Raw genomic sequence first — 11,356 nt, 5'->3', positions numbered from 1 at the left:
ACCCCCGTAGAGACTGCCAGAGGTCCCGACAACAGGCCCTCCAATTTGACATTCTGAACTCTATCGGAGAAGTAGTTGGTGAACCAGGCAAGTCAATCATTTGAGAAACCAAGGCTGTTGAGTCTGCCAATAAGAATGTTGTGATTGACAGAGTCTAAAGCCTTATCCTGGTCGTTAAATACGGCTTCACAGTAATGTCTCTTATCGATGGCGGTTATGATATCGTTTAGGACCTTGAGCGTGGCTGAGGTACACCCATGACCAGCTCTGAAACTAGATATCATAGTGGAGAAGGTATGGTGAGATTCAAAATGGTCAGTAATCTGTTTGATAACTTGGCTTTGAAAGACCTTAGAAAGGCAGGGTAGTATCGGCCTTACGGTCTTCGTCAAAGCTTATTAAAGACCAGTGATACTATCAAGAGCAGTGTGCGGGTTTCCTCTTTTTTTCTCATTTTATTCAACCGTTACCATGCACCTGCAAAAAGATAGCTCAGATTTGCGAGTGACTTTTGAATTTTGATATACAAATGTATTGTTTTTCATTCTTTAGATTTCAGTGGCAATTTACAGCTCATAAAATGAGGATAGGCCTAAACTACATTTTTATCTATATTAACATATTGTTAATTGCGGTGGCTTACTTGTTTATTATCTTTTTTTTTGCTCCTAAAGTTAAGTAACTTTAGGCTCAAATTTCAACTCTTTCGTTCAGCATCTATTTCTTAACCCAATATACGCTGAGTTTACAAACATTAAGAACTCTCATTCCATGACATAGACTGACCAGGTGAAAGCTATGATCCCTTATTGATGTTACTTGATAAATCCACTTCAATCAGTGTAGATGAAGGAGAGGAGACAAGTTAAATAAGCATGATTAAGACTTGAGACAATTGAGACATGGATTGTTTGTGTGCCATGGGCAAAACGACTCAATATTAGTAAGCTGTTCCTAATGTTTGGTATACTTGGTGTATATATGTTCACACTCCATCTTTTTCAGGATATGGGAGACAATCTGTTGTCACCACAATGAGAAACTAGGAACCAGCAAGAGAATATTTGGAGGTAAGATTCATTCTGTAATGTAGAAAAAAATAAAACAATCTATTAAACATTGCCTTGTGTGCTGTAGTTCCCTCTTACTAATGAATGAAGAATATTTACCAAGTCCTGTATCAATTCAATCAAGTCTGCAAATAATTATATTTAGGCATGGTATTTTTAATGGATGGGTTGAGGTTGAAAGTCCCTTCATGGTTATTTTTCTGAGGTTGATACCTTCTACAAAGAGCCTGAAGTTAAATTACCTATAAATTAACAACATACTCTCAGATCACCATTCAGTTAGCATAGCATGAACCTTTTTTGTGCTTAGGCCTTTATTTGCCACCAAAATATGTTAATCTTTCTGCCTTGATGTGATACGTGACACAGTTTTGTGTACATGAGAGATACACTGGTTTTATAATGTCTGTAAGGCCTCTCTCTAATACTTCAACTCCAGCAGAGAAATACATAGATACACAATTGGCGAAATCAGGGTGACAAAAAAATGGTTGAGGTGTGTTCAAAGCCCTCCCTCAAGACTATAGGAGATGAACAATGAAATATATAAGCGGAACAAAAAATTATATCTGAAAGGACTAATCTCGTTTATCCCATTTTTAAAGTGTGTTGACAACATATTTCACTTCACAAACACCCAGTAACATATTACAGCCAGTCTAATATTTTAATGAATTTCGACCTATGAAATATACCTTCAGATATTCATGAATTTAGAAATGCCCTTTCTGCGATTACTGTCCAAACTTATCATAGCCAGTGTCTTTTTGTTGTTGTTGCCATTGTAAACAAATGTCCTGTTCGGCTTGAAATCGATCTTCTGATATTCATATCTCATTCCTATCATAGAAATAAAGTGGTGTTTATGTTGTATGTGAACAAGACATAACATTTGCAGTTGGCACACAATAATAATTATTGAAATGTAACTTAAGGGAAGTGAATGTCTTTTCAGGTAATGGATTGCATTTCATTTAATTTCTTCATTAATCCGGTACAGAAAACGAAACCAGCATTTTCTTCATTCAAAGTATGAGTAATAGTGAATTACAAAACAGTATAAATACACCATTCAGTTACAATAAGTATTAGTGCAGTAAGTAGAAGGAATAACTATCAAGATTCTTAAAATCCTGTTGATAATTGGTAGAACAGTTATCTTTTTTTTTTACATTATCCTCAAGCTGTTCAATAGATTGTATACAGTTCTAATAATAAATCTGATTACATTGTTGGTAAGTTTCCCTGTTATAGTGGTGATCAGTTATATCAGTATTAGTCAAGCAGTTGTGACAACATAACAAGACAGATGAGTAGACTTGTCTTGTAGGTTATTCCACTGGAGGCGGCAGCATTGTTTATTGTTGATTCAACAACAGATGTTGTTGAAGCAGCTATGTTTGGTGTAGGACCAGCTGTTGTTGTTGTTGTGGGGGTGGCTGTGGTAGTTGCGGCAAATGTGGTGGCTGCAGAAGTTGTAGTTCCTGTAACACCACAGAAGTTATCTCATAAAAATTTACCCAATATAGAGTGCCATGAGTCAATGTTGAGAGTGACGACAATGACAAGGTCAGCAGTGATGGCTTGACTTACTTGCAGTAATGGAGGTTGTGTCAATGTCGAGGAAGGTGTTCCCGTGAGACAGAGAGTCATTCAATCCCTGCTCCACACTCGTTACATTGGGAACCACTGTCTGGTTTTTGAAAATAAGGGTCATGTTGACAATAATTGACCCTCTCCTGTAAACAATGAAATATAGAAAGATTTAGTTTTCATTTCGAGGTCAGATCTTTTTTTTTTTTTTTACCTTTATTCAACTAGGCAAGTCAGTTAAGAACAAATTCTTATTTCCAATGACGGACTAAAACCATTGTTTCCAAGAAAGTATTAAGAAAACAAGACAATGTATGGTAATTATTTGTATTTGTTTTCTTAATATATTATTCAAACTTATATCACTGTTATTTCAAGATAATTCTATTTGAATGGAGAGATTCACAGACTTACAGAAAACAATTATTGTTACTTACGTGAACTGAATAATCCTACACCTTACGTATGTTAAAGGGTAAATTATTTTGTAACCATGATTCACCTGTAAAAAAAGAAACAAATTAGCATCAATAATTTCAACAGTGAAGTCAGTGACACAATGTTAGTGACACAATGTTGTTAAAAGATTAGCTGATTACCTCTGTGGTAACATTTTCTGCCAGTTCCTGATATGCTGTTGTGGAAGAATCAGTATAGTCACTTTGGAATGCACGGATCATTCTGAATCCTAATCCCATTGACCCCTCATTCGCTGTCGGTGCCGCTGTTGACGTAGTTGTGGTAGCGGTGGCTGTGGTGGTTGTGGGAACAATTTTGGTTGTCGTTGGTACAGTGGTGTTTGTGGCAGCAGCTGTGGTTGTCGTCGCAGAAGTTGTGGCTGTAGTCGAAGCAGTTGTGGTATTCGTTCCAGCAGCAGTGGTGGTAGTGGCAGCTATTGCTGTAGTAGCTCTGGCTGTTGTAGACGCAGCAGTGCCTGTTGTAGTAGCAACTGTGGTAGTCCTGTTGCCAGCTGTGGATGTGGTGGGGGCATTTGTGGTTGTAGTTGGAGCAGCTGTTGTTGTAGGGGCAGCTGCTGTGGTTGTCGTTGCAGCACCTATGGCTGTAGTGGAAGCAGCTGTGGTTGTAGTGGAAGCAGCTGTGGTTCTAGTTGGAGAAGCAGTTGTTGCCGTGGCAGCAGCTGTGGTTGTGTTTGTGTCTGTTGTGGTTGGAGCATCTGTGGTTGTTGTGAGGGCATTTCCGGATGTAGATGGAGCAGCTGTGGTTGTGGTGGCATCTGCTGTGGTTGTTGTGGGAGCAGGTATAGTTGTTGCGGCAGCAACTGTGGTTGTAGAGGAAACAACTGTGGTTGTAGAGGAAGCAGCTGTGGTTGTAGAGGAAGCAGTTGTGGTTGTAGAGGAAGCAGCTGTGGTTGTAGAGGAAGCAGCTGTGGTTGTAGAGGAAGCAGCTGTGGTTGTAGAGGAAGCGGCTGTGGTTGAAGAAGAAGCAGCTGTGGTTGTGGAGGAAGCAGCTGTGGTTGTAGAGGAGGCAGCTGTGGTTGTAGAGGAAGCAGCTGTAGTAGTTGTTGGGGCAGAAGATGTGGTTGTTGTTTTGTCAGCTGTGATTGTAGTTGGAGATGCTGTGGTTGTCGTGGCAGCAACTATGGTTGTTGTGGCAGCTGCTGTGGTTGTGTTGGCTGCTGCGTTGGTTGCAGTTTGAACAGCTGTGGTAATAGTGGCAGCAGGTATAGTTGTTGTGGCAGAAGGTGTGGTTGCAGAGGAAGCTACTGTGGTTGTAGTTGGATAAGTTGTTGATGTGGCAGTAGCTGTGTTTGTAGTTAGAGAATCTGTGGTTGTTGTGGTGGCAGCTGTAGTTGTGGGAGCAGCTGTTGTGGTTGAAGTGGCTGCAGCTGTGGTTGTAGAGGAAGTAGCTGTAGTTGTAGTTGGTGAAGCTGTGGTTTTTGCAACGCCAACAGTGTTTGTAGTTGGAGCATCTGTGGACGTAGTTGAGGTTGTAAATGGAGTAGCTGTGGTTGTTGAATGAGCAACTGTGGTAGTTGTGATGCCTGCTGTGGTGACCGTGGCGGTACCTGTGGTTGTGGTGGCGGAACCTGTGGTTGTGGCGGTGGCACCTGTGGTTGTGGTGGCAGCACCTGTGGTTGTTGTGGGAGAAACTGTGGTTGTTGTGACTCCATTTGTTGTTGTAGTTGGAGCATCTGTGGTTGCTGTGGCAGCAGCTGTGGTTGTTGTGGGAGAAACTGTGGATGTTGTGACTCCATTTGTGGTTGTAGTTGGAGCATCTGTGGTTGTCGTGACATGAGCTGTGGTTGTAGTAGGAGCAGTAGTGGTTGTGGTGGCAGCTCCTGTGATTGTGGTGGTTGCTGCAGTTGTTGCAGTCGAAGCAGCTGTGGTTGTTGTGACCGGAATTGTGGTAGTTGTCATGCCAGCTGTGGTGGCCGTGGTGGCAGCTGTGGTTGTGGTTGCAGCAGTAGCTGTTGTTGTAGTTGGAGCACCTGTGGTCATTGTTGCAGCAACTGTGGTTGTGGTTGCAGCGGCAGCCGTTGCAGGTGTCGTTGTCATGGCAGGAACTGTGGTGGTCACCATGGACGTAGTTGAGGTTGTAGTTGGAGCAGCTGTGGTTGTTGATTGAGCAACTATGGTAGTTGTGAAGCCTGCTGTGGTGACCGTAGCAGCACCTGTGGTTGTGGTGGCAGCACCTGTGGTTGTTGTGGGAGAAACTGTGGTTGTTGTGGGAGAAACTGTGGATGTTGTGACTCCATTTGTGGTTGTAGTTGGATTATCTGTGGTTGTCATGACAGCAACTGTGTTTAAGGTGGCTGCTGCAGCAGTTGCAGGTGTCGTTGTCATGGCAGGAGCTGTGGTGGTCATCATTGACGTAGTTGAGGTTGTAGTTGGAGCAGCTGTGGATGTTGAATGAGCAACTGTGGTAGCTGTGATGCCTGCTGTGGTGACCGTGGCGGCACCTGTGGTTGTGGTGGAAGCACCTGTGGTTGTTGTGGCAGCAGCTGTGGTTGTTGTGGGAGAAACTGTGGATGTTGTGACTCCATTTGTGGTTGTAGTTGGAGCATCTGTGGTTGTCATGACAGGAGCTATTGATGTAGTAGGAGCAGTAGTGGTTGTGGTGGCAGCTCCTGTGATTGTGGTGGTTGCTGCTGTTGTTGAAGTCGAAGAAGCTGTGGTTGTTGTGACCGGAATTGTGGAAGTTGTCATGCCAGCTGTGGTGGTCGTGGGGGCAGCTGTGGTTGTGGTTGCAGCACCTGTGGTTGTTGTGAAAGCAGCTGTGGTTGTTGTGGGAAAAACTGTGGTTGTTGTGACTCCATTTGTTGTTGTAGTTGGAGCATCTGTGGTTGTTGTGGCAGCAGCTGTGATTGTTGTGGGAGAAACTGTGGATGTTGTGACTCCATTTGTGGTTGTAGTTGGAGCATCTGTGGTTGTCATGACAGGAGATATGGATGTAGTAGGAGCAGTAGGGGTTGTGGTGGCAGCTCCTGTGATTGTGGTGGTTGCTGCTGTTGTTGTAGTCGAAGCAGCTGTGGTTGTTGTGACCGGAATTGTGGTAGTCGTCATGCCAGCTGTGGTGGTCGTTGGGGCAGCTGTGGTTGTGGTTGCAGCACCTGTGGTTGTTGCGAAAGCAGCTGTGGTTGTTGTGGGAAAAACTGTGGTTGTTGTGACTCCATTTGTTGTTGTAATTGGAGCATCTGTGGTTGTCGTGGCAGCAGCTGTGGTTGGTGTTGCCGCAGTAGCTGTGGTTGTAGTTGGAGCAGCTGTGGTTGTTGAATGAGAATCTGTGGTAGTTGTGATGCCTGCTGTGGTGACCGTAGCAGCACCTGTGGTTGTTGTGGGAGAAACTGTGGTTGTGACTCCATTTGTTGTTGTAGTTGGAGCATCTGTGGTTGTTGTGGCAGCAGCTGTGATTGTTGTGGGAGAAACTGTGGATGTTGTGACTCCATTTGTGGTTGTAGTTGGAGCATCTGTGGTTGTCATGACAGGAGATATGGATGTAGTAGGAGCAGTAGGGGTTGTGATGGCAGCTCCTGTGATTGTGGTGGTTGCTGCTGTTGTTGTAGTCGAAGCAGCAGTGGTTGTTGTCACCGGAATTGTGGTAGTCGTCATGCCAGCTGTGGTGGTCGTGGGGGCAGCTGTGGTTGTGGTTGCAGCACCTGTGGTTGTTGTGAAAGCAGCTGTGGTTGTTGTGGGAAAAACTGTGGTTGTTGTGACTCCATTTGTTGTTGTAATTGGAGCATCTGTGGTTGTCGTGGCAGCAGCTGTGGTTGGTGTTGCAGCAGTAGCTGTGGTTGTAGTTGGAGCAGCTGTGGTTGTTGAATGAGAATCTGTGGTAGTTGTGATGCCTGCTGTGGTGACCGTAGCAGCACCTGTGGTTGTTGTGGGAGAAACTGTGGTTGTGACTCCATTTGTTGTTGTAGTTGGAGCATCTGTGGTTGTTGTGGCAGCAGCTGTGATTGTTGTGGGAGAAACTGTGGATGTTGTGACTCCATTTGTGGTTGTAGTTGGAGCATCTGTGGTTGTCATGACAGGAGATATGGATGTAGTAGGAGCAGTAGGGGTTGTGATGGCAGCTCCTGTGATTGTGGTGGTTGCTGCTGTTGTTGTAGTCGAAGCAGCTGTGGTTGTTGTGACCGGAATTGTGGTAGTCGTCATGCCAGCTGTGGTGCTCGTGGTGGCAGCTGTGGTTGTGGGGGCATTTGTTGTTGGGCTTTGGGCATTCCCTGATGCTGTTGCAAATAAAAAAGCATAGATTTTAGAATATCTTTTAGAATTTCATAATGATCTACAATTTAAAGACTAGAGAATGAACTTACCTATAATCAGAAGAAGGACTATGATAATTTTTCTGTTCATCTTTGAAACTGTTTTCTTTTTAGTCTGTGGTCACAGAGAAATGGGCACACATGATTAATTTGAAGGTAAAAGACAAATATTTATCAACAGAATGACTTTGACCAATGTAATATAAACTTGAATATTGTGGAAAGAGATCACTAATGGTAAATGCAGTAATTTTGTCTGTTTTTGTACAGTAAGTCTTGTTTGTGATGTTATTAATCAAGTGATCCACAACTTCTTTGTCTTGATATGTAATATTTTATATTCACATTTGTATTTTTTACTTTTATTTATTATTTTAACCATCATTTATTTATCCAGGAAGTCCTGTGAAGGTCAGAAGGCATATTTTTTTTATTTAGACCTGGCTAAGAGGTCAGCTGAATAAAAACACATAGATACGCTACAGTGCATGTGTTATTGTATAATCCGTAAATGTATAGATTTACCACTAAATCTGTAGATTTTCAAATGAGAATGTAATCCTTCGATTTAGTGTTTTTACACATTTACCATAACACATACACAGCAGGCCAAAAACATGAATATGAATGACTGTAATTACCCACCATCAATCATAAAACACATGTAGTCATTAAGAATTGAAACATTTGCACACCTCCTGCAGCAAGTCTGAAACTATAGCCTTGAATTCCTCTATCAGGACAAAGCACTCTAGGTTAAAGAAGATGATTCCTGGACCAAGGGGTCAGATATTCTGATCAGACCCTTGGTACCTGGAATAAGAATTTAACTAGAGATGATTTGAGGTGATAAAATCCATGGCTGAACAAGGACAAGGAACAGCGGTATAGAGGAAGTTTTACGAGTTATAGCCTTGTCAGTTAACATACACAAATGTTTCTTCCAAAAGTTCACTTTTAAAAATACACAGAAGTCTAATCATAATAAAAAATATATGTAACACAATATTTCAAAAACCACACCTACCAATTTGTTTTAATTGTGATGTAGCTGAAATCCTCAGTGTTCAGTAACTGTGCACCTCCAAACCATACTAAGCTCCTGCATTGCTACAGCCTTTATAGTTTAAAGCACAACCTTCATGACATCATTATGATGAATGAGTTGTAAAGGAAAATGTGTGCTTACGTCACCTTGTAGAAAAAGGTGTGCTGAATTGTATCGTAATCATCTTTTGAAGAAGAATGAATGAGGCCTCCCCCACGTTATGACTGAGTTCCTAATCTAGCAATACATGGAGACACACATACCAGGGGTGCAATCATTTGTACAAACAGTTGCAAAATGTTCTGTTTTACAACTACAACTATTGTTTCTATTGTACAGATTCAGATAGGTACCTCCCTGTTTGCTGAACTTGCTCAATAGAAACGCCATTGTAATGATTACAACCCTGGACCCATTTAATGTATCAATTGTATTTGATTGCAATACATAATGTAAATTCATCTATTACATAATCATTGTCATACATTTATTTTGTTTTCATCAAGCTAATTTTCCTAAGGAAATGCCAAAACCACAAATATACAAGGTTATTTTTCCAATGACACCACACCCATATGTTTCCGCATACGTATGAAGACAACCATTGATGACACCCAGGATGTGCACATCTCCAAACCACGTCTTTGATAAAGTAAATAAAGGCTATTATTATGCCAATGATAATGATCTAAGAATAGCTGTATTACAGAATCTGGACTTTTTCCACATTTTGTTGTGTTGCAGCCAACATTTAAAATGTATTAATTTGAGACTTTGTGTCACTGGCCGACACACAATACCCCATAATGTCAAAGTCGAATTATGTTTTAAGAATGAAAACATAATAATAACATAAAATATGAAATGTCTTGAGTCAGTAAGTATTCAACCCAGCTGATATGGCGAGACTAAATACATTCAGGAGTAAAAATGTACTCACATAATAAATTGCATGGACTCGCTCTGTGTGCAATAATAGTGTTCAACATGAAAGACTACCTCATCTGTGTACCCCACACATACAATTATCTGTAAGATCCCTCATTCGAGCAGTGAATTTCAACCCAATTCTGAAAAAGAATATGAACGTTACAAAGTGTTGGTCAATTGTGAGGTGAAATAGAAGAACCAAGGATCTGAACACAATTCCTTGAAGCTGAAAATGTCCCAGTTCTTCCGTAGCCTGGATATTCACCAGACATGTCACCCATTCAGCATGTTTTGGATGCTCTGGATTGACGTGTACAACAGCATGTTCCAGTTTCCGTCAACATCCAGCAACTTCGCACAGCCATTGAAAAGGAATGGGACAACATTCCACAGGCCACAATCAACAGCCTGATCAACTCTATGTGAAGGAGTTGTGTTGCACTGCATGAGTCAAATGGTGGTCACATTCGATGCTGGCTGGCTTTCTGATCCACGCCCCTACCTTTTTGTTAAGGTATCTGTGACCAACAGATGCATATCTGTATTCCCAGTCATGTGAAATCTATTGATTAGGGCCTCATTTCAAATCGTTTCAATGGACTGATTTCCTTATATGAACTGTATCTCAGAAACATCTTTGAAAATGTTGCATGTTGCGCTTATATTTTTGTTCTGTATACATTATAAATCAATACAGAAAAGAAATAGATACTACTTAATGAATTTTTCCTATATTATTTGAGGTCTCAAAGTAATACTGAACTAAAGTGCATAATTCCACAAAATAAAATGTTGAGTTATAATAGATATAAAATAATTAAGTTATTGCTGTGACTTCAAGGATGATTACTTCAGGGTGAAGGGGACCGAGTAGCAGCAGTTGTTTTAGAAGATCCTACAGCTATTTTATTTTCTCTCTAGGAATCTTTACTCTCTTCAAACTAAATATTATTTTATGATATATTTAAACAATAAGGCCTGAGGAGGTGTGGTATACGACCAAAGGATACCATGGCTAAGGGCTGTTCTTAGGCACGCAGAGTCCCTGGATGCAGCCCTTAGCAATGGTATATTGGCCTTTTACCACAACCCACAGACGTGCCTTATTGCTATTATAAACTGGTTACCAACATAATTAGTTATGTTTTAATTATTAATGTTTTTTTTTTGCCAGAAACATATGCGGTCTTATATACTACAGCTTTCAGCCAATCAGCACTCAGGGTTCGAATCACAAGGTTTATAAAAAATTCTGAATAGGATTTGGTTTGTGTATGTTGAGGTATGTTGTCAAGATGATGATTAGTCTACCAGTATAAGTGAAGCAGATATGACATCACATCCAGGCAGATTGTGAGAAGACTTATCTTCAACTGGAGGCTGCCACTGGAGGCAGCAGCTGTGGTTGTTGTTGCAGTAACAATGGTTGTTGTGGTGGCATCTGTTTTTATTTAGGAGCAGCTATGGTTGTCGTAGTGTCGTGGCTAATCATTTCAAAATATGACACTTGCAAGAACCTGTGAATTCAATAATAGACTTTTAATACAATGTATTGCAAGCCGGAGTGGTCCGCGGAACACACACCTTTTTCAGAGCACTGGCTCTGATTTATACACATACAACATATGAGTCCATCCCACATGCAAATGAAGTTACTTCCCTCAGTCCTTCTGCCACCATTATATCCCAATCTGTGCATCCTTCTTGTTCAGCTCGATAATGCCCATATCTGCTTTCAGTCAAGTTATAATGGTGACAGGACACTCTTCATGTCCCAAAAATAATACATGCCTATCTTATGCTATGGGCCCCCTTACGTTCAGCCTGGTGTGTTCTTTGGTATGTCTGTCCTTATTAGGATTCGTAGACTATGTGTCTCTTCTGACATTCCTTCAGCATCTCCATGTCCTAAAAATATGTGGCCTATGTATATAGTCCATCAGTTGGTCATTTGGCTGACCCCTTCCTTTGTATATCCCTCTGACCTTG

General features: G+C 41.3%; 1 protein-coding gene across 1 annotated transcript; it reads right to left on the bottom strand.

The window, feature by feature from the left end:
- Positions 1-1,657: 1,657 nt before the first annotated feature.
- On the bottom strand, positions 1,658-8,492 carry LOC149980113 (uncharacterized). Its single transcript, XM_090187244.1, has 6 exons — positions 8,417-8,492; positions 7,441-7,504; positions 3,263-7,353; positions 3,101-3,165; positions 2,664-2,809; positions 1,658-2,554 (listed from the first exon to the last, which is right to left on the bottom strand). Exons 2-6 carry the CDS (start codon positions 7,478-7,480, stop codon positions 2,346-2,348), a joined length of 4,551 nt encoding a protein of 1,516 aa, XP_090043370.1. The 5' UTR covers positions 7,481-7,504; positions 8,417-8,492; the 3' UTR covers positions 1,658-2,345.
- Between the last annotated feature and the right edge of the window lie 2,864 nt (positions 8,493-11,356).

This window comes from Oncorhynchus mykiss, chromosome 10 (assembly GCF_057628025.1).
Source record: "Oncorhynchus mykiss isolate SJ-2025 chromosome 10, ASM5762802v1, whole genome shotgun sequence".
Classification (NCBI taxonomy): domain Eukaryota; kingdom Metazoa; phylum Chordata; class Actinopteri; order Salmoniformes; family Salmonidae; genus Oncorhynchus; species Oncorhynchus mykiss.
This window is presented reverse-complemented; position numbering and strand designations above follow the sequence as displayed.

Coding starts and splice junctions, on each gene's coding strand:
- LOC149980113 (XM_090187244.1), bottom strand. CDS start 7,480: ATGAACAGAAAAATTATCATAGTCCTTCTTCTGATTATAG. Junction 7,354..7,440: donor AGTCCTTCTTCTGATTATAG/GTAAGTTCATTC, acceptor TATTTGCAACAG/CATCAGGGAATGCCCAAAGC. Junction 2,555..2,663: donor CACAACCTCCATTACTGCAA/GTAAGTCAAGCC, acceptor GTGGTGTTACAG/GAACTACAACTTCTGCAGCC.